The sequence below is a fragment of the Microtus oregoni genome, unplaced genomic scaffold (genome assembly GCF_018167655.1).
Source record: "Microtus oregoni isolate MIOR12 unplaced genomic scaffold, Mior012 000017F_ref0000208, whole genome shotgun sequence".
Lineage (NCBI taxonomy): Eukaryota > Metazoa > Chordata > Mammalia > Rodentia > Cricetidae > Microtus > Microtus oregoni.
The window spans coordinates 13,222,189-13,246,646 of NW_024543076.1; the positions used below are offsets into that span (position 1 = coordinate 13,222,189).

General features: G+C 39.0%; 1 protein-coding gene across 3 annotated transcripts in view; it reads right to left on the bottom strand.

Annotated features, from left to right (window-relative positions):
- Positions 1–1,903: 1,903 nt before the first annotated feature.
- Rngtt (RNA guanylyltransferase and 5'-phosphatase) overlaps positions 1,904–24,458 on the bottom strand; it is a 188,522-nt gene continuing 165,967 nt past the window's right edge. For all 3 annotated transcript variants that reach the window (XM_041667676.1, XM_041667677.1, XM_041667678.1), the window contains exons 15-16: positions 6,214–6,337; positions 1,904–4,835 (exon numbers count right to left, since the gene is read on the bottom strand). In XM_041667676.1, the coding sequence (XP_041523610.1) occupies positions 4,672–4,835; positions 6,214–6,337 (288 nt within the window). In that variant the 3' untranslated portion in view covers positions 1,904–4,671. The remainder of the gene's footprint in view (positions 4,836–6,213; positions 6,338–24,458) is intronic.

Genomic DNA, 24,458 nt, shown 5'->3' on the forward strand with positions numbered 1-24,458 from the left:
GCTGTCACATTTTGAAGGTAGTGCTGACATTTGCTGATGTGCTGGGTGAAAGCGGAAAAGAACGAGGAGAGTCAAAGACCATACAGAAGTAACTGAAACCCGTTACTGCTATTAACCAGGCCTGGAAGATGCCTGCGGGCGGAGAAGGAAGCACACAGGAAGGGGGAAGAGCTCGGCTTTGGCATATTCAGGTTGAGGTGACAGGAGACACCCCAGCAAAGATGTTAAACTGTCAATGGGATATCTGAGTTCAACACTCAAGAATGAACACTCTAAATGAACTTGGAGACTCTGGTAGCGTGTGGCCGAGGCCAGCGGACGGCACCTGGGCCGTTTGTATAGGTGGGAAGGACAAGAAAGGTTGGGGAAGGGCAGCTGTATGTGGGAGGGAATGGCTTACGTGCCAAGTGCAGCAAGGGCAGCAAGAGGAAGAGAGATGAATCTTAAAGCAATCATGTTGGTGTTTGTGGACTGGCCAGTGGAATGAATGACCCTGACACTGTGAGCACCACCAAGTCTGTGGAAATAGGACTTCGTTTCTCATTGCACATGCGCATCTGTGTAACACGCTGCCAGCGGGCTGTTCACGTTAAGTGCATCTGACCCCGTGCAGAGAGCTGTGGTGCCAGGGGCGACAGGCTCTACAGAGACGGAGATTACTGTTTATTTTCTAGCCAATCTCCTTCTCACAGCTGTGGCAACCCTCCTCACATGCTTTCTTACCCTCAATACGTATAGCTCTGCTGGCCATCCAAGCAGGCATTGGCTACATCTCTCTTCTGATTCCATCCCCAGCAAATGTCACAGGCATTCTAGCTTCACCTAAACATGATACGGTCCAGAAACTTTATAGGCCTTTGGGGGTTCAAATAGGGTTTCTACAGGCCTCACCTTGATGCTTATCAGAGCACGCTGTATTTACACCCGACATCAAAGCCACACAAGGATGCTCAGATGGAAACTGGGCAGTTTCTTATTCTTTTAGATTCTGGAAGACATTCAATAGTAGCAGCAGGAACAGCCTCCTTCATTTGCTCTCCTGTTTGAAGACAAGGCTGGAGGCATGGACTTACCCAAAGGGAACCGGAATTTATTTTTAAAACCAAAATATCCCAATAGTTACCAAAGGATTGCTCTGTGAAAACATGAGAAAAATGGGTAGGATGGGTAAGGTGAGCCTCCTAGCTTATGATATACGGTAAGTTCAATGAAACGGCACTAAAAAAAAAATAAGACACAGTTAAAAAAAAAAAAGATGACCTCCTTTTCAACTCTTTACAAGTATATCACAAAAGGGGAGAACAGGGCACTACCTGCTCAGCAGTGTCCCCGAGTTCCTGCTCTCAGTGCAAAAGACAAACAACAGACAAGATGCTGCTGATGGGATTATGTGGGAGCTGCACTAGATACAACCTGAATATACAGTCTTGTGAACATGTGCTTAGTGCTTCAGTTACAGCGAGAGAACTAGAAACACAAACACACACACACACACACACACACACACACACACACTCCTAGACTAACCCAAAAGGACATTTGAATTTTATTACTGCCAAGCTCTGTGACCCAGTATCACAGACTACAGCCACATCTGGAGGGGGAAAACCAAGGGAAGTGTCGTGTGCAGGCCTCCTTCCAAGGGAAGAGTCGTGTGCAGGCATTCTTGCAGACATTTACACATTCCTGACTTTACAGAGAATCATAGTCGGACTAGAAAGGTTCCTTGTAATTAGGCCCAACCTTGAAATTTTATGAATGAAAAAATGAGGGAGAAGGTAGAGAGAACACAAAACTAGTAGGTGGCTCAGTCTGAATTTCTTTTTGGATCAAGCCTAGGGCTTGTCTCCATTATAGGCATTTACTGCTTAGTTATCAATTTTCAAGATTTTATTGTTCTGAAGAAACTATACAATGCTCAAAATGTTCCAAATGTTATGTTTAAGGACAGCAAAATCCCACATACAAAAATGCATAGTCTTTACAGGACATTTACTACTAAATAGTCTAAAATAAACCCATGAAGCATGTAAGAGAATACTCATTGGTAGACTGCTGGGATGGGGTAAATGCACAGAAATATAGAAAGCACCTCCACCCTAGATTTCAAACAGCTACTGCCATGTCAATCAAGTCTCTCAGAGGGCAAAAGAGATCTTCCAAATCTTTAACCTTTAGAGTGAAACTAGTCAGATGAAGCACCCGAGGTGTGGCAGGCAGCAACAAGGGTCAGTGCAGCAGAAGGGATGCCAAGTCACTCCAGCGAGACAGGAAAGACACACTGTTATTTCACATCAGTAGTTTTATTACATTACACACTGACACACAATTAGGGAAGGAATGTTCTGGCATTTCTGAGTATTTCATGGAAAGCAAAGTCACCATCCAGGCAGTGGTCACCCACATTTTTTTTTTCCAAACAAAAAGCAAGCTTTTATGTGCGATAACTCATGAAAATAGTCTTCTTACTCTTGTCTAGAAGACGTCCGCTAAAGAAAACGTACCATGAGCTGAGAAGGGATGGACTGCCCTCAGAAAGAAAGGAACATTTCCTTTAGACGTCCAAGTCCTGCCTCCAGGTTTCCCCCAACAACCTAACTGTGTTATTATACTTGAGAAGGCCTTGTGTCTGGGGACTACATGGAATCTGCCGAGAAGACCAATGATTATAATGCTACCATAATTGAAAGAAAAAGATAAACTGAAAAAGTAAGTCCTATACAAAGCTCTTTCCACAAAATTCATTTAAGATGTTAGAGTTACCATCAACATTTTGATTCTATTAAGATCACCGGCAAAAGCTTGTTACTCTGAGAAGGGGCTGAAGGGGCTCTGCTTTTGCAGCAGCTGAGGAGTAGACCATGGATGATGGATGCAAAGCCACCGACCCTGTTGAGGCAGACACTAGACTGTCTGGAATCCACAGGCAGCTTTGGATCCACCATGTGAAAGACAGAAGAAACCTTGCCAATTTCCCCTCAACAATCACTGTAGCAGGCAGGAGTTTAAATCCCTTCAGTGCTCAAATATACAAAAGCAATCCAGAAAAAAAAAAAACATTAATACGGCATTTTGAATAAATTTGCTACACATTACATAACTTGGGAACAACAGAGGCATAAGCCCAAGCACAGCCCTAGTATTCCATGTAGAAAAGTACTGCAGAAGAAAAGGTTTAAAAACATTAAAACTCAGGCTCATATAAATACAGTTTTGGTTCTTCTGTGCTACTCAAATAAAAACTTCATCAGATACTCAGTCTGCTAGGTAGTGCATTTGGGTTGTCACTTCTGGCTGTATCAGTACAAGAATATACACTGTTGCATATACTTTAACAGATATGCTTATACATATATAAAAATTCAGATCATGAAAATTTGTTTTAATTAAATACATATCCTTAAAACCTGTGTCTCTAAAAATAAATACATTAAGCTGTTTGCTAGTTCTGAGTTCCCTCACAAGCCAATCAGAACAGTTTTTTGTTTGTTTGTTTTTACAATGTCAGGGACCATTAGCTGCCTTTTAAACCCACTGTCTATAGTAAACACAGAAGTGAAGCCGCATCACTGAAATATCATCCCCCAGACACAGGTGCAACAGTGGAAGCATCATCTTGTCCTCCATGATCAGTCTCTGCAATGCATTTGCATCTATCCAGAGGGAGGACAGCGTTTCCTAGAGACAACATCTTCTTCAGTTGACATTACCTTCCAACTAAAGAAATAAGCCACTATTGCTTCTGACGCTTTGTTTGAGGGAACTAACACAACACCATTTGTGTTTGCTATTGCTCCCAGAGATCACAGTGAGTGTTGTGTGATGATCCCACTGAGGTAAAGCACAAGGGCCCTGGCGTCTGAAAGAAGCAATGTTCTGAGGACTGCAGCACACGAGGGACCTGGGCTCTATTATCTAAGTGCACATAGTAACTCAAAACCACTGCCAGGATTGAACACCAGACATCTGACACTGTGGCTCAAACAAGAGAAACGGTAAAAATACTCAAAGTACTTTCTAAAGAAAGGATACAATTCATTAGGGGGAGGGGCTGTTATTGTTTTACTTTTACCTCTCACCCACCCACCCAAACACACACACACACACCAAAAACAAAACAAAACAAAAAACCTTTTTAAAATGGGATAGCCAGACCAAAATGTTTAATGTGCATAATACTTGACCTTGTCATTGTTCAGAATATAGAAAATTCAGAAATATAGGAAATCCATGATAAGTGACAGCGAGAATTTTTAATGTCACTGTCTACATTTTTAAGAGGAAAACTTAAAATCCAACTTCTAAAAAACTCAATGTGCTCACAGTTTCAGATTGCTAGTTGTGAATCAAATGTAAAGGTATCTGTTCACATACAAACAAGGCCTCTACTTCACTGACTTCAATCTGATTTAAACCTTTGGATATTTCAATCTTCAAACTCCACAAGGTAAGGCTGAATTTATCAGGTATAAATAAAATATTTAGGTCCATGATGCACTGTGGTTCTGAGAAACCAAATGTAACAAATATATACAGGCTGGCTCCACGGCTTCCCTTAAGACACATGTGCCGGTACCAAGCCACACTTGTCTCTTTCACCCTCTGGCTGTAAAAATGAGGCGGCAGCGTTCTTCTCACTCTTCTTCCCTCTTGAGCATGAGGTCAGTAGGACTAGGTTGGCCGGTGCAGTCTCTTGGGTGGTGGGGGTGGCATGAGTTCCGTGTCAGGGTCCAGGGGATATTTCCGTTTCTGTCCTTGGGCAGCTGCTGCACATCTGTCAATGAACTCAAATAACATCTCCTTGGTGACAGGGTTCGAGATGCTGTTGCACACAGCTGTGGACAAAGGGGAAAACATCTCAGGTAAATCACTAAGGCAACTGACTCAACACAGGCTGAGGGTGGTCTCCATGCAGCTCCGGAAAACCCTGGCATTTTACCATTGGGCTTTAGGTTAGGGGCTTTTCTAGTGCTTACTCTTTGCTGGAGCATTAATGTTAAGCAAAAATGTTAAGGGATTTTAATCCAGTACAGCACACCTCATGGAAGTTCCTATTCAACTAAAACTTCGACACTAAAGTTTTCAAGTCCTTCTCTCAGAAGGATGTTCATTCTGGGAAATACAACAGCAATAGCCACTACTGGGAATAGGGAGGTTTTTTTCTTTTCTTTGAGTAATCAAAATTTAGAAGCAATGTTTTTCATTTTATTTATCTATTTGATTTTTGGGGGCTAAGGGAAGACAATGAAATGAACTCACTTTGTCAGAGCACAGAGGCTACCTTAAAATAAAAAAATGACCAGTCGAGTGATGGTGGCGCACGCCTTTAATCCCAGCACTCGGGAGGCAGAGGCAGGCGGATCTCTGTGAGTTCGAGACCAGCCTGGTCTACAAGAGTTAGTTCCAGGACAGGCTCCAAAGCCACAAAGAAACCCTGTCTCGAAAAACCAAAAAAAAAAATAAATAAATAAAATAAAAAATAAAAAAAAATAAAAAAAATGAATAAAAGGCCCTGAATGTGAAAGTGTATCTTTTAAGGTGAAAAGCCTGCACTGGCGCTCTCTCTCTCCCTCTCTCCTCTGCTTCTTGTGATCATCATCACCATCAGCAATGGACACTAGACAAACTCTATTAACCTTCAATCTTCCATTGTCCCTTTTATCGACCTTTTCCATTATGTCTACTATTAGAACACTTTATAAACTCAGATGAATTTGTAGATTTGTGGTGTTCCTCATGAAAACAATAAACTTTTCTAAATCTCTAAGGCATTCAGATTATATCCAAAGAACATTCTGAAAGACAGCAGGGCAGTTTGTATGTTTTAAAATGGTTCTCATTTACTTTCTCTCCATTGTTTGTAAAGTTATTTTAGGAACTGGGAAATTACATTTTCCCTTGCTAATTTTGTTTCTTACCATCTGGCAAATAATGGTTTTAATAGTTTTGAATAGATCAGAAATTATCGTGGTTTCCACTGTTGTTGTCATTCATTAAGTTCAACTAGTGTGTACCCACCTCCCTGCCCTCTTTTGCCCTCACAGGCACACAGGCAGCTCCCCAGCTCAAGGAGGACAACTTCCAGCTGACTAGAGGTTAGCAAGGTTCTGCCTGACTGTTTACCTCATCAAGCAGGACAGCACCAACCATACATGTGGGTTCTGACGCCATAATACTCTGTAATTTAATGTAATGGCTACTGTTCATACTTACCCATGGCTGTGTTGTAGGCATTTGGGAAACTTTTGTCTATTCTCTGTCTCATAAAGACCCAGCTGTTATTCTCAAATTTGCATTCTATAATTTTGTTGTCGTACTGTTTTAGTTCTTTTGTCACCTGTTTTAAGAAAGAATTGATGAAAATATTTAAATCATTTGAAAGGCTTTTTGCTTCCACTATGTGACAGACACATTAGGAAATGCCAAAAACATCTCAGTAGCTCTTCAAGAAGAGCTCTTTGTCATCTGAAGTGTCTAATCAAGCCTGAAGATACGGTGCACACTCCCAGTACACATGCTCATATATCTGACACTTCAGAATTGTGAAAATGGCTGTCAATATATAGCAATTAAAAGAAGCTAAGCAAAAAAGCTGCCACTTCTGGGCCAAATGCAAATATGTTACCATGGGGACAACGCCTGCAATCCTGTCTGTGTTTCTCTGGCTTTCAGAAACTGAGTATACCGCTTAAGGTTCATCAACTTTCAGAATGATCTTATCATTTAAATTCCTATGCCAAAGCCCAAGAAAATCTCTTTATTATAGGTAAAAGGACTACACATAAAAAATAAACACTAGCATCAACTTCAGGCAATGTGCTTCCTAAATTTTAATTTTCAGGCAGTGATAATTAACCTAAACCTACTCGTTAGGCTATTTTCCCTTTTCATCTTCCCAGAGCGTATGGATTTGACTTTAGCTGGTGTGTTTCTTGGCTTCTTTACTTCACATGATTGAATATGGATTACAACATACTCTATCAAAGCCACCAAGTCTCCATGGTAACTATGGTAAGTTTTAAAAGATATTCCATCAGGCTGGGAGAATGGTTTTCATAAAAGGAACCTAAGCTTATCTTTGCACTTTTCCAATCAAATGCCAGTCATGGTAATATTTGAATTCCGTCTTCATCCTTCAGAACTAACAACTCTCCCTCACAATATGGTAGATTGTAATCACTAAACTTCATTAACATTATTTGAAATGCTCTCATTTTCTGCCCACATATTCACTACCACCTAGGAAGATGAAGGGATGCAAATTTTTAAAAGCTGCTTTCAGTTCACAGATTAGGGTGTGTCGTGATAAAAACTTTCAAACTGCTTTCCTTCCTTCTAGACGAGTTGCTTTCGCTGGATCATTTGCATTTTCAACAGGCTCAGGATGTCCAGCCGTCTGGCTCGGTGTGCCCTCAGATAATCCACACTCTAGTCTCCCTTCCCTGAGTTAGCAGGAGTCCATCTCCTTGTACTTTTGACTCATTACTCATATGCAGGCACTGGGCAACTCATTCAATCTAGGCAACCACTTCCGGGTTATGCCATGTAAGGTTTAACAGAACTGAATTTCGAAGTCTTTCAAAGTCTACATTTTCTAATCTCTAAAAGCAAAGAATTTTCTAATATACTAGGTCATGGGAAGAAAGTGCCTGATACAAAAAAGAAAATCAGTAAAAGTATAACTAAATAGAAAGTTTTAAGAAAGCCAACATCCTGTCTAAGCATTTTAAGGGCATAGTTTAGCGTACTAGACACATTCACTGCTGTATAGCCAACTTTTCCAGCTTGTGCACCTCCTACATACCTAGACCTTCCTGTTTTCTGCTTGTGATTTTCTACCCTTTCTACTTTATACATTTCAAATGAGTAGGGCTGCATAGTAATCATGTTTCTAAAGCAGTTTATTTTGCTTTAGCACAGCATCCTTGGGGTTCATTCACATTGTAGCATGGGATGGAGTTCCTTTTTAGGTTACATAATATACCATTATAGACATGCATTAAATTTCTTCAGCCATTCATCTGCTGACGGACATTTTTCTACCTCTTTGCTACGGCAGCTAGCGCTGTGAGAAAATAAGGGTATGGTTATCACTTGGAGAACCTGCTTTAAATTCTCTTGGGTATGTACCCAGAAGTGAGACTGCTGGATCATATAGTAATTCAAGTTTTTAATTTTCCAAGTAACTTTTATGCTATTATCCAAAATGGCTAAACCATATCACATTACTGACAGTGCATCCTTTGATGCTGGCCATCCTGACAGGCGCCAGATGTTATGACACTATGGTTCTTGGTTGCATGTGCTTACTGGATGTATACCTTTTCTGGAAAACTATCTATTTAACTCCTTTGCCATTTGGGGAGAGAGGTAGGTGTATGAAAGAGGGTCCCACTTTGTAGCCATCCTGGCCTCAAACTTGTGATCTGTCTTAGCCAAGTGCTGGAATCAGAAGCCTTTGTTCAGATACGTTTACTTTTTTTTTTAAAAAAAATTCATTAGCATATGTTAACTATAAAAATTAACATAATTCAGTTGGAGGTTTGCATCTGTGCAGATGACATGTTTGACCATAATTACTTCTCCCATTTCCCTTCCCTTGTTCCCCCAGTGAACTACAGGGTAAGAAGAGATCTTAACCAATTTCCTTTTATTTTGATGCCCCGCCCACTGGATTCCACAAAAAAGAAAACTTGTCATGCTTTTTCTACTTACTTGAATATGAATTCATATATATTTAGTTTGAGCAATTTATTATTTTAACAGGGGATATATATTACAGAACAATTGGAAGAAGAAAAATTTAATAGATATTAATATTTGAACGACAAAATATTTTAGTTATTTTGGACTCTTTTTTTATTTATTTTTGAGTTTGGGTGCCTATATTTCTAATCAAGGATTTGGTGTTGTTGAATTTTCATTAACTCTCATCAGATAATATAATTCTTTTCTTCCATCCTATAGGACACCTTTCTGCTCTGATGACAAGAAGCGGAGTTTTTAAGTTTGATGTCCTTATTCATTTTCCATTCTGTTGATTGTGATTCTAGTGTCATCCAATAAGTTACTGCCAGATTTTTTTCCCAAAGTGTTCCTATTTTTGTTTGTTTTGTTTTTTAATCCTTTGATACTCAATTGTTTAAGGTTTTATGCTTCAGTTTTTAATCGAGTTTGGAATTAATTTTTTACACGGTAGAGGGGCAAGGTCTATCCTCTTTCTTTTGCAGGTTCAGTTTTCTTAGAAGTTTTTATTGAGGAAATCAGCTTTTCTTGCTGTGTAATCATGTTACCTTGTGCAATATCATTTGTCTGTAGGTTGAGGACTTATTTCTGGACTTCCTATTCCACTGACCACTCTAGTTGCTTTTGCTATTGTTTGAGAGAGAGGTTTCCTATATAGCTCAGCATGTCCTCAAATTCATGAATTTCCTGTCTCAATCTCCCAAGTACTATGAGATCACAGGTGTGTGCTAGCACATCTGTCTTTTGGAGGTGGGGCTATTTTGTTAGATCCTGTGATCTACCTGTCTTTGTCAGTGATGAAGTGTGTCATTTAAACCACTGTAGCTTTGCGGTAGGTGGAAGCTAGGACTCCAACCTTGCTATGTAGAATCCCTGAGAGTTCATATGAATTCTAGCACAACTTTTCCCCTTCTGCAAGAGATAGTTAGGGTTTTGATAAGGTTGCACAGCATCTGAAGGTTGCTGTAAGTTCTATGGATACCCTGATAACATTATCTTCTGATCATATAACGACTGAATAGCTTTCTCCCCTTAGTTGTATTATCATCTTTTACTTCTTTTAACAAGAAACATTGCTTATTTTCTTTCAGTAACTTTATAAGTAAACTCACGAAAAGAATCGTGCTGACATGAAAAGGTACTCTGAAAGCAGCTGTCAACAAAATTATATCTTTGGCATTTTAGAAGAATGTTATCTAGCTTGCTAGTCAACGAATGCAATTGGTTCTTTCACTGGCTAGCAACTGGGGGTTAAGTATCATAGAGTATCACTCTTGTGTTCTCAGTTTCAGACTTGTTTTAAATTAAGTGTAGTTTGGTCTGACCACATCAATTGAGTAGCATTATTAATTATCTACTGCAGCTGCTTGGCCAAGTATTAGGAATCCAGGAAAATCTTTCTAGAAAATGCATGTACCTGTTAATACTAACTTTAATTTATGTCCATATTCAACAAGAAATGGTTCTATATACATTATATTCCCACTAGAGTCAGGCTTCAAGGTAACATTTGATTGGGTGGTAAATATATTTAACTGATAAAAATAGTATCTCTCATACATGCACAAACTAAAGTTTCCACTAATGGTCTCATTGAAAAAAATGAATGAGGTACAGGAGTGACTCAATTTTAGTATCCATATTCATCTTCAGCCAGTTACATTATCACTGAATAAAAGAGGACCCCTGTTGATCTTCTACAGCAACTCTGTTATCCTAGTTCCAGTTAATGAGTGCTTAATAGTAAAAAGAATAAAATATTTATAAATTAGAATCACACTATACCCATTACTATATTATAAACTGATTTAATAATCTGAATGAGAACACACAATAAAACCTCAAAAGCCATGCTAAGTGTTGGCAGCTTGCACAAAGAGGGTAGGAATAGTTCTATTTCTGGTGGTAGGACAGGGGCCTGCAGGTCAGCCGGCTGTATCAAGTGGCTTCTGTTTGCTCTGATGTCATTAAAACAAAACAAAATTACCCATATACCAAGAAGGCCATCAGGAGTTTCTACTTTCTTAACATTTAACATGGAATGATTTTAGATTGACAGAAAAGTTGCAAATGTGGTAGGGGGAATTTTCTATTTTCTTCTGCTACTTTCTGCTAACATTTATATTCCATTTATCAGTGTATAGCTACCAACTCTAAAAAAATTAACATTGGTATAACATAAAGACTATCAGGACTTGTGTGTCATTATCTATAACAGGACTCAATCCAGAAAACCACCTGGATTTAATTGCCACATACTAGTTTCTCCCAATCTGTAGCAATTACTCAGACAGTCCTCAGTTTTTTCATTACTTACTGATGCTCTGTGACCCAGGCTGGCCTCTTATCATGGTAACCTCCCACCTGAGTTCCCTCAAGCTCTGGGATTATAGGCCTGCGCCATCACACCCAGTTCCTTGGATACTTAAAGAATGCCAATTAGAAATTTCAAGAATGATGTTCAAAGTAGGACTTTTTCCCCGTTTGCCCTTGGTAAAGAACTTCTGGGTGTGGCAAGGAGCGCCCTTCTGGTCCTACCCACACTACACTAGCTAACGGTGTTACTGGTGACAGCAACTCTACTTAGTCAGGGTGGTTATTCGCCAGGTTCCTTTCTCTTCTCTATTGACTGGTGTGAGTCATGTGCTTAGTCTCACTTATGAACGTCTGCTTCCTGGAAAGGGGTTATTAAAGATATGTGGGGTTCGCTTATTTCACTTATTGTTAAAATCCATGTGTATGGATGTTTTGCCAGCATGTTTGTTTCTGTGTACCACTTGAGTGCTTGGTGCCAGCAGAGATTAGAAAAGGAGTCACATCTCATGGAACTGGAGCTACAGGTGGTTATGAATGATCCTGTGGATACGAGGAATCAAACCCAGGTTTTCTGGGAGAGCAGCCAGTACTCTTACTGAGCCATCTCTCCAGTCCAATGTGGAATTTATTCATAACATAATTAATAAATTTTTTAGGTATATCTTCTGAGGCTATGCATATACTCCATTTCTTCAAATTTCGGTCATTGTCTTTAGCACTCATCCATCCACAAACCTGCCTACAGTGATTACTAAGTGAAGTGTTCTGGGGGACTTTTCAACTCCCTTCTTTCCTTATACACTCACTCACCGGCTTCTGCAAGGAAGACCTACCCATTTTCCTCTCGATGGCTAGTAGTACAGACTACAGTGCTGTTTCGTTTTGTTTTGACTTTTTATTTCTTTTGCATACCAGTCATTTCCCCTCCCCCTGCTGCTTCCTACTCACTCTTCAGAAATGATAAGGCCTCCTATGGGAGCCAACAAGGACCAAGCTCCTCCCTACTGCATCAAGACTGAGCAAGGCATCCCACCACAGGAAATGGGTTCCAAAGAGCCAGCTCATGCACCAGGGACAGATCCCACTGCAGGGGACCCTCAAACAGACCAAGCTATATAACTGTTGCCTACATGCAGAGGGCCTAGTTCAGTCCCATGCAGGCTCCCTAGCTGTTGGTCGAGTCTGTGAGCTCCCACGAGCTTAGGTCAGCTCTCTCTGTGGGTTTCCCTGTCATGATCTTGACCCCGCTCCTCCTTATTATATTCCCTCCTCCCTCTCTTCCACCGGACTCCTGGAGCTCGACCCAAGCTGTGGATCTCTGTATCTGCTTCCATCAGTTACTAGATAAAGGTTCTATGGTGACAATCTGATTACAGAAGGCCAGTTCAGGCATCCTCTCCACAATTGTTAGGAGCCTGAACTGCGGTCATCCTTGTGAATTCCTGGGAATTTTTCTGGCACCAGGTCTCTCCCTAACCCCATAATGGCCAACTCTATCAAGATATCTCTTTCATCGCTCTCCCTCTCCATCCCCTCCTGTTAGAATTCAGGCATTATTCTGGCCTGCCCTCTGTCACCTGGCAGAATGCACTCAGGCAGAACCCTGGCCAGCTAAGGGTCCTATGGCTGCTATGTCACTATGTAGTCTGTGTGCATGCACTACAAGCCCCTTTAAGGGGCACACCTTTAATCCCAGCACTCGGGAGGCATAGGCAGGTGAATCCCTGTGAATTCGAGGCCAGCCTGATCTACAGCTAGGACTGTTACACAGGGAAACCCAGTCTCGAAAAACCAAACCAAACAACAACAACAAAAAGAGATAGGCAATTGTGCTGTTCCTGTCTTTCCCCTGCCCCTTCTGCCACCCGTTCCCAGAGGTTGGTTTCCCTCCTCCCCTCGCTCCTTTTCCCATTCCCTTTCTCTCAATAAAACCCCTCCACATGAGCAAGGTCTGTATGGCATGTCTGTCTCTCACCCTCCATGGAGTCCCTGGGCTACAATCTGCCAAGGTACCTCTTGCACTGTTTTACAACACCTTCTGCAACTCAACTACCCCATCCCTTATGTTTCCACCTCCAATTTTCTCCCCTCTATCTCAGGAAAGCTCATTTATTTCCCCTTCCCAGGGTGATCCATGCCATCTTATACCTGTTAGAATGGCTAAGATCAAAAACACTGATGACAGCTTATGCTGGAAAGAATATGGAAACACTCCTCCACTGCTGGTGAAAGTGCAAACTTGTACAGTCACTTTGGAAATCAGTATGGTGGTTTCTCAGAGAATTGGGAATCACTTTACCCCAAGACCCAGCTACATTACTCTTGGGCATATACCCAAAGGATGCTCAATCATACCACAAGGACACTTGCCCATCTATGTTCATAGCAGCGTTATTTGTAATAGAACCTGGAAACAATTTAGATAACTCTCAGCCAAAGAAGAGGTAAAGAAACCGTGGTACATTTACACAAGGGAGTATTACTCAGCGGTAAAAAACAATGACATCTTGAAATTCCAGGCAAATGGATGGAACTAGAAAAAAATCATTCTGAGTCAGACCCAGAAAAACATGAGTATTATGTACCCACTCATAAGCAGATATTAGATGTAAAGCGAATGATAACCAGATTATAACCCACAGCCCCATAGAAGCTAGGCAACATGAGGACCCTAAAAGGGACACACATGGATCACCCCGCAAAATCTTTTTTAAAAAGTGATGTTGTTTAAGAAGCACCATCTTCATTATTTTGCTGCTCAAGAACTCCAAGTTTGATCACAAGGATTCTCAGACTGGATCTTGCTTAGCTTGTTTCTACTCTCTGTGGGACCGTCTAAGGGATTTTTCAAAAAACAAAATTACTTTTCAACAGTCTAGCTATGCTAAGGAAGGACCACCACCATTTGCTTTGGCCACAGAGGGAGCAAAGGGCAAGGACATGGGGAAGAGCACTACCACTGAGAATACCGACTTATAATTGGGAGGTTTCCACCACCTTTAGTGAAGTTAAACTAAAATGGTCACCTTTTCTTTTTTAAAGATAAAACTCTGCTTCTTGATAATTCAATAATAATAATTCAATAATTTATACCTCTATAGCATGACGTAAAGTGGATTTTAAAAAACAGTTAAAGAATATTAATTAAAACCTTTTGGTTTTATGATCTTCATTCATTTTTTAGTATTTATAGTCAGAGGAAATAAAAACAACTCAGAAATGAAATGATAAGTTTTCCACATGATACCAAGAGATCTGAATAAAGCTGACTTTCTTTGAGAATCATTAGAGTAGAGCCATGATAGGATTGCCTTTACAAAACACTCGGAAGCATACCAGAACCTTTAAAATAACCTCCACTAATATCTATTGTCACTTGGGCGTCTATAATAAACTGCTTCTCAGTACCATCCCTGTATTTGCTGGGCAGCAACACAGCAACAGGAGATGTATACTCAGGAATGATAAGGTCTCTAAACCATTCATCCAGGTCTTAAGCCACGAAGACTAAGCAATTAAAGAGCGGAAAGTTACAAATCCCACTTTGTTTATCTTAAAGTCATTATAGACATATTACAACTTGAGGATATTAAATTCACATTAAACTACAGTTTAATACCTCCCAATAAATTCAAATCATGTTTATTATTCAAAATAAAATCAACTGGCATATAAAATAACTGAACAGGTCAAATGCAACGTGATAGCAGTGGTTTCTTTTTTCTTCTATCTACTAATTTTCAACATTCCAGCACTATGTATGTTTAACTTTACAATCTTAAAAATTAGTAAAGATAAAAATGATCAGGCTAGCTTTTGAAACAAAGGTATAAAAAACAATAGGTAACAGTTAGCTAGAAGACAATTCCTCATAGCTTCCAAATAGCAATGAAGACTAAGAACTAAACCAACTTGCAAGAGAGCACATGGAAGCTGCAGCCACTTAAAGGAAGCTGCAGTAATGTAGAAGAGCTGTGATTGTCTTAATGTTTTAGGGAAACACTGTGACATGTGCTCGACATAATGCAACCATGCAAATTATTCGTCAGAAGGAATACAAATTGTTTCTATCAAGCAAGGGTTCTCAGTGTATTAGTAGATCTTTGCAAAACTGAATAGTTGACAGTTTTTTTGTTTTTTTGTTTTTGTTTTTTTTTTTGTTTGTTTGTTTTTTGTTTGTTTGTTTTGTTTTTTGAGACAGGGTTTCTCTGTGGCTTTGGAGCCTGTCCTGGAACTAGCTCTTGTAGACCAGGCTGGCCTCGAACTCACAGAGATCCGCCTGCCTCTGCCTCCCAAGTGCTGGGATTAAAGGCGTGCACCACCACCGCCCGGCAGTTATTTTGTTTAAAAAAAAACAAAACACGGACTGTATGAAAAATAAATCGATGTAGAATAGAATATATAAGCATGTTGATATTTGATTCCAAGGCTTGAGATGTTATTTCAATGCATGCTATGTTGTTTGTGTAGAACAAAATGTTTAGCTAACTCAATCTATCTGCTGAATAAATGGGGCTGCCAAGCATTTCTTTAAGACTTAGTTCAGTGTCTGTGGGAATGTAAAAAGAGAAAGTGGAATAACTTCTGTCTTCAACTATTTTCCTTCATCCTTTTCTATATCCCGAATCTCTAAATCTACTTATTAACTTATATAGAGTGTATGGGAGGGCAACTAATCAAGTAATTGCAAACACCGCTTGAGGTGCTGAAACGATTGCACAATGAGATCCCAACCCCTCATCTAGATTACACAAAAGTCACTCATTTCCTTCCTGTCCTAGTACTTGCTCTAGAACAGACCCTTGGGGAACAGTGCTTATTAAATCCAAGAGGTCATGAGCCTCAGCTCCTCAACCAGCTAATCCTGTTGACAGATAGCTAAAGTAAACCAGGGCTAGGGTGTAGCACCACAGCTGAGAACTCTTAGCTAATGTTCCAGCACCATGCCTGCCTGTTGTCAGCTCACTGCACAATGGTCACAGACTCTGTAGTGGTGTGAATAAGATTGGCCTCTATTGGCTCATATTCTTGGATGCTTAGAGAGTGGCATTAGGAGGTGTGGCCCTGTTAGAGAAGTATGTCTCCTGGGGTGTGCTTTGGGGTTTCAAAAGCTCAAGCTAGGTCCAGTGCGCCTCTCTCTTCCTGTGGCCTGTGGATCTAGATATAGAACTTTCAGCTACTCTCCAGGACCATCTTTGTCTACACACCTCCATGCTTCTTGTCATGACAATAATGGACTGACTACTCCTGTGAACCTGTAAACCTGCCCCAATTAAATGTGTTCCTTTATAAGAATTGCTGTGGTTGCAGTGTCTCTTCAGAGCAATAAAAACCCTAATGAGGACAAACTCTACCCCTATAAAAAAAATGAGCCCCAAATTAAATATATTGTTTTATAAGATGACTTGCTCACAATGTTTTATCATGGAAATAGAAAAATAACTGAGTAAAATACATGGGAATAGACTGGAAAAAAGAAAAACATGCTTCAAATTAGTGGTGAGCAATGGATCCAAAGACCTATGGCAAAAGGTTACATAATCTTAGCGTACTAAAGGACCAAAATAAAGACAACTCAGAGTATGATGTGTGTGTAAGAGAGGTCACCTATAAGCCCTTCAGAGTCTCAACATAGTTTTGACACACTCCCAAACTCTTACAGTCTACAAATTCCATTCCATAAGCTTTCATATTCTAGTTTCCTACCTGATATAATTTGCTTTTAAAGGATAAAACTAGGGTCTCAAGCTTGCTAATTATTCTACCACAGAAATACAGGCCCTACCCCTATTACATACCTTTATTTGAACATTCCAAAGACTTCTCAAATCTAACATGTTCAACTTGTCATCTTCTTCCAAATCTATTTCTTCTTGTCATCGTCTAAAAAATGGCAGTATTACTCACCCAATTCATGGCAGAAACTCAGGTGCCCTGACTCTTCCTCTTCATTTTTCCTTCTATTCAATCCATTAGAGGGCTTATGGATTCTACCTAAAATCTGTTTTGTCTACTACCCTGGTTTAAAATTCATAGTCCAAGACACTGCTGTCTCACAAACTGTTTCCTATCCCATCAATTCTTATATAAAGCTAGACTGACTTTAGAAAAATAAAAACCTTATTATAATTCTCACTTAAGAGAAAATATCTACCAGGCTGGAAAGAGAAAAATACATTTGTCATGATTTACAGAAAGCAACACTTACATAGAAGGAATATAAAGAGGGTTTTTTTTTTAACAATTATAAGTTTAACAAGGTTACAGAACACAAGGATATTTATTATATATATATGTATGATATATATTAGAAACCACACATACACATACACACTAGAAACCACAATCACAAAATACTTAGGTATAAATCTTAAAAATTCAGCGGGGCATGGTAATAGACACCTATAATCCCAGTTATTCTGGACGATGAAGCAAGAAGATTTCTGCAAGATTAAGTCGAGCCTGAGCTAGTTAAAATCCTATCCAAAAACAAACAAACAAACAAACCCAAAAACAAACCACCACCCCCACCTGCAAAAAAACTAAGATTTGAAAACTGTAGCACCTACACACTGCCAATTACAAAATGCCAGTGAAAGAAATAAAGGGAAGTAAATAAACACAGGAATATATTCATAGATTGAAAGATCCAATACTTTTAGATCACTTCTTCCCAAAATGGTCTACAAATTCAACACAACTACAAGGTAAACCTTAACAGAATTTTTTATTTCCTAAATATGGAGCCCAGGATGGTCTTGAATGTAATGATTTTTCTACCTGTCTCTAACTGGTGAGATTTCAGGCATGTACCACCTGCATGATTAGAATTTCTATTAATAGACACTGACAACCTAATTTTATATGAAAGCCAAAGGAACTAGGATAGTCAAAATAATTTTTAAAAAGAACAATGATGAAGAAGTCATACTAACCTCAAAGTTTAACACAGAGGCCTAGCGATCAAAACTCTACAGTATTGCTCTATTAGAAACTACTGACAACATGAAGGACTACAAACAAGCAAATTAAATGAGCTCTCACATATCAGAGGTAGAAAATGTCAAATGATATAATCACATTGGAAAATAGTTTGGCAGCTGTTTTGTTCAACCCACACTTAGCGCAAGAACCAGCAACTTCAATCTTAAGTATTTTCCAAGAAAAGAGAAAGTAAAAGTCCACATAAAAATTGTATATTTTAAGTAGATTTTTAAAATCATCATTTTAAATAGGAACCAAGCCTGACATGGCTGTACATGCCTGTAATCTTAGCACTTGATAAGCAGAGGAAGAAGAGCAGGAGTGAGATCATAGTTATTAGCCTGGGTTATAAGACTCTATCTTAAAAGAATATATCAAAGCATATGACAAACACAACTTTAGCATAGCACAACACAGAAAATAACATGCAACCCCTTCGTCTGGTGAACAGATAAAGTACAGTAAGGTTATACAATGAAATATTATCAAGAAATAAGATCTAGGGGTGGAGAGATGGCACAGAGGTTAAGAGCATTGTCTGTTCTTCCAAGGGTCCTGAGTTCAATTCCCAGCAACCATATGGTAGCTCACAACCATCTGTAATGGGGTCGGGTGCCCTCTTCTGGCCTGCAGGCATACACACAGGCAGAATATTGTATACAAAATAAATAGATAGATAGATAGATAGATAGATAGATAAGATCTATGGGTAAGTTCAGTAACATGGATGAATTTCAAATGAAATGTGTAATAGTTAAACAATAACACTCTATAAACTATTAAGTAAACCATTTCACAGGACATGATTAACCATCAAGCGATGAAAGGAGACAGAGACAGAGACCCACATTGGAGCACCGGACAGAAATCTCAAGGTCCAAATCAGGAGCAGAAGGAGAGGGAGCACGAGCAAGGAACTCAGGACCCCCACACACTTGAGACAATGGGGATGTTCTATCGGGAATTCACCAAGGCCAGCTGGCCTGGGTCTGAAAAAGCATGGGATAAAACCGGACTTGCTGAACATAGTGGACAATGAGGACTACTGAGAACTCAAGAACAATGGCAATGGGTTTTTGATCCTACTGCACGTACTGGCTTTGGGGGAGCCTAGGCAGTTTGGATGCTCACCTTACTAAACCTGGATGGAGGTGGGCGGTCCTTGGACTTCCCACAGGTCAGGGAACCCTGATTGCTCTTCGAGCTGATGAGGGAGAGGGACTTGATGGGGGAAAGGGGGAGGGAAATGGGAGGCGGTGGCGGGGAGGAGGCAGAAATCCTTAATAAATAAATAAATTTAATAAAAAAAATAAAAAAAAGAAACTTAAAAAAATAAAATTTAAGAGAGAATTTTCAAAAAAAAAAAAAAAAAAAGAACATAGTTACAGAAATAGGTAAGTGGCAGAGCTGTAGAGATGGCTCAGAGGTTAAGAGCACTGGGTCATGTCTCCAAGGTCCTGAGCTCAATTCCCAGAAACCACATGGTTGCTCACAACCATCTATAATGAAATTTGGTGCCCACTTCTGGCATGCAGGCAGAACACTGTATATATAGTAAATAAATAAATCTTTTTAAAAGGGATAGATCAGTGGCAATGGGTAAAAAGATAAGTGAACAAGGACAAGGGAGTATCTTATGAGAATTTTGGAGGCAGGGGTAACTGCTCTGCCTTAGGATTTCAGTGGTACTGTATCCTATATGCACGTCTAAACCCACAAAATTGTATACCAAGAAGCAAATTTATTATAAACAAATTTTAATGTGAATTTAAAAAAAGAAATTTAAACTTTTTAGTGTTTAAAAATACAGGCAAATTTAATTATATCCTCTATCAACTGATTCTCCCTTCAAAGGACCAAATGAAGCAGCCCCTCACACCATTCTGACTTACATAAATTATCATAGTGCACCTTACACTTTTCACTTATACTGTACATCATTATCTGTAAATTAGTTGTTCATCTGCACACCAAGAAGACTAATAATTACTGGCAGTCACTTCATTGGTATTGAGTACTATTCAAAGTGCTTTATACAAATTAACTTTTTGAATCCTTAGAACTCTAGGAACTAGGTGTTATTAGTAGTCTCATTTTATGTACAGAAAAACACGCACAAAGGAGTTAAGTAATTCAACAAGTGTTTAACAGATAGTGGAGAAACATACTATGTCTACAAGATTCTTTAATATATTTAATTTAGGGTGTATAAAATCCAGAGAAATTCTAGATCCAAAAACCAAACTTAGAGAATTTATATAATTTACATAAGGATGGAACTAATGTGTTTTATTATCATAATTCAAATTCTTGAACTGAGGGTGTGGTTCAACGGTAAAGTACTTTTCTGGAGTGCCTGAAGGCCTGGGTTTGATCTCTAGCACTGAAAATAAGTAGGTAAATAAAATAAAATCAAGGACTTTGTACATCAAAAATTTGTACTTCTTTTTTCCTTCCAGGAATCTGAGCTCTAGGTAGCTAAGATATTGTAAAAAGCCAAGGTAGAATACACTTATGGACAGTTTTACTTCTGGCATAATAAACTGTATTAATCAATTACTTCCAAAGATAACATTTCACTTGAAAAGTCCGTAGGCATGGGATGAACTGATGCGTGACTGATGAAGGGCAGTGGACATTAACATATTGGCTGAGCTTTTCTTTTTCTTCCCAAGTGTATATCATTCCGACCTGTATCATTTTTACTGTTTGCTATTCCTCATGCAGCACTACCAAAAATCATAGCAAATTACAGGATTTCTCAGTCATTAAGGATTTACAATAGGTTAATTTTAAAATGGGCTACATCTCACAGCTGCAAAGCTTTTGTTTGAGTTTTAGACCAAATGAGAAGTCATTATTAGAATAAATGACCTTCCAATGAGAATGACTAGCAAATATGAAAAGATTCCAGTAGAGACAACACCACCTCTTCCAGGTAAGGTTAGTGAGGTAATGGCAATGGCTCAGTAAATAGAGTGTTGAACTCTATGATGCAAAACATTGCCTCCCTGTCTGTTTAGTACCAAGCATTATGAGAATTATAAACAGACCATGAATTTGTTGCATTGCTGAAAATAGTAGAACAAATAAGCAAGGAAAGCTTATCCTTCTAATATGAGGCTACAACACAACATGCATATCTAATAACCATAAACACAATGGCAGGCCTTTTTGATCTTACTTGGTTTTTAAAGATACCTTTGGTGAAAGTAATATATGTCATTCACAAAGTACAGGATGTGAAGGCGATCTGGCTCTGAAATCTGTCACCTCATTGCTTGCCAGGACTGATTTGGCTGATCTGGTTGGTTAGGCAGGTGTCTCATCCTCCCTTAATGCCCCAAGTGTATCGGCCTGAAGCTGAGTATGTTGTTGGAGAGGATGACCTTCCCCATTAGAGGACGGTTCTTTGGTCAAAGGTATATGAATAACTATGCTTCACTGCTAGAACCTCCAAAAATACTCAAGTATATTTGCCATATTAAATTTGATTAACAGTCTATCAATTTATTTTATTTAAAATTTTCTACACACAATATATTTTTATTATGTTCTTTCTCCTACTCCAATTCTTTCCAGACTTGATGTATTCCCTACCCAACCAATAGGTTCATTCTCTCTCTCAAAACATAAAACCAAATTTCAAAACAAACAAACGGTAAGATTAAAAAAACAAACAAACATGGAGTCCATTTTGTTTTGGCCAACTACTCCTGGGCCTGGGACCCAAGCAACTTGCTATATAGTAACTGAGTATAAGCAAGCAAGATATTTTTCTCAGCCAGTTTTTTTTGTTATTGTTGGCAGGTTGCATTTTGCGGTTACATAGAAAGGACCAATTATTTTACTACTTAACTCAAAAGATAATCTTCTAAGATATCTTAGAAGATCACAAATCTAAACTTTTATATATGAAAAAGAATCCGTCAGCTCTATTTTAAATCCTCACCCACTCATCAACAGTTTGTTGTATCAGGAAACTGCAAGCAGAAATGGGTACAAGGAATTAATCATTATCTTTGCTCACCAACCCATTCTACCAAGAAAGGCTCCTCAGCTAATAACTGGGCTGCTTTGTTCTTGTTCTCTGACCTTAACGAGTCCTTCTCTCAACTATGTGCTTTTCTAAGATTTTCTACCTCAAAGTCATTAACAAAAATATCTTAACCTAACCTTAAGTCATATTTAAAGCTTTGTTTTAACTATGATGCAGACTGAAATCTGTGAAAACATCTCCTAACATTAAGATTAAAAGAATTTGAGCTAGCTGAGCTTTCTGGATCTCAAATATTTTTCTTAATCATTAACCTAAGTCAGTCTCAAGAGAAAATAGCTGTGTGATATTTTCTAGTTCTTATTCCCTATCTTCTCCAGTACCTGCTTTATTAGGAGTGGAGGCAATACTCTATCTTGTTTTTATACATAGTAGTTTTCCCACTAAGCTCTATCATAATCCCTTACAATATTTATTAAAGACACTCAACATCAAGATTCTATTTTAACTAATACTATTGTTGTATAAAAATCATTGCTTCAGTTAAAAGGTAAAGTTTACAAGGCAATCATCTTCATAGTAATACACAGGTAAAAATGCCCAGTAAAACAGGATATTTCCAAGAAACAATCACACTGCATGAAGGGCAGGGGAGAGCTCCCCACACTCATTCACACCATGCCAGATACCAAAGGCAAACATGCAAAGACACAACAGTAGCAAGAGACATTCTGGGGTCTTGCCTGTTTGAGTTCCATCCATAGGAATTTGGCTTCCTGGTGGAATAGCTTCCCAAACTTTAACTGCTACCTGCTGCTCCTCTGACAGGGCCACTGGCATCCTACTCCCCTTCTGGGAAACAGGATATCACTATGGGGCTCTGGCTATCCTGAAATTCACTACACAGACCAGACCAGCCCCAAAGCTCACAAAGATCCACCTGCCTCTGTTTCTAAATTGCTGGGATTAAACGTGTGTTTCACTATGCCAGGTCCAAATTAATGGAATAATATTCCATTAAGTAAATGTACCACATTTTCTTTATCATTTTCTCTTAGTGTTTTTATTGCTGTGAACAGATGCCATGACCAAGGTAACTCTTATAAAGGGAAACATTTAATTGTGGCTGGCTTACAGTTTCAGAAGTCTAAACCATTATTGTCACGGAGGGAAGCATGGCAGAATGGCAGCATGCAGGCAAACATGGTACTGGAGAAGTAACTGAGAGTTCTACATCTGGATCCTAAGGCAGCAGGAAGAGACATCCCCATTAGGCCAGGCTTGAGCATCCAAGACCTCAAAGCCACCCCCAGTGACATACTTCCTCCAGCAATGCCACCACTAATAATGGCACTCCCAATGAGTCTATAGGGGCCATTTTCATTCAAATCAATACAGCATTCATTAGTTGTTAATGGACACCTAAGTTGTTTCTATAAATACAGATGAAACATCTCTGTAGTAAAATGTAGAGTCCTTTGGGTACAGAATGGTATAGCCAGATCTCATAGTAGATTAAATTTTAGCTTTTTGATGAACTTTCATGTTGATTTATATACTGGGTATACCAGTTTGCACTTCTGCCAATAATGAGCAAGTGTTCCCTTTTCCTAGCATCCTCATCGGCATGAGCTGCCATTGTTTTATTGATCTTAATGACTGAATAAGATGAAACTCAACTAGTTTGAATTTGCATGTTCCTGATGGCTAAGGATACTGACCATATCTCTAAGTGTTTCTCAGTCATTTGTGTTTCATATTTTGAGAACTTTAGTTCTGCTTAGTTCTGTACCACATTTTTAACTGGTTTGCTTTTCAATGGTCAGCTTTTGTAGTTCTTTATATATTTTACATATTTTTCTTCTATTAGATGTGTAGTTAGTAAAGATACTTCCTGATTCTGTAGTTTGGCATTTTGATAGTGTCTTTTATTGTACAGAAGCTTCTCAGCTTCATGAGGGGCCATTTATTGATGTTCTTTGTGCCTGTGTTATCAGTGTCCTGTTCAAAATGTCGTTCCTGTGCCAATGAGTTCAAGACTACCCCCCACTTTCTCTTCTATCAGACAGAGATTATCTTGGTCTTATGTTTTAGGTTGATGTGTTTCAAGTTGAGTTTTGTGCAAATGGTAGATACAGATCTATTTTCATTCTTCTGCATGCAGATATCCCATATGACCAGCACCATTTGTTGAAGATGCTGTATTTTCTCCAGAGTATATTTCTGGCTTCTTTGAGGGAAAAAAAAAAATCAGTTGTCTGTAGGTGTATGGAATTATGTCTGGGTCTTCAATTTGATTCCATTCATCTACTTGTCTGATTTTATTCCAATATGTTGTTTTTATTATTATAAATCTGCAATACAACTTGAAATCTGTAATGGTGATACTTCCAATAGTTATTTTATTATTCAAGAT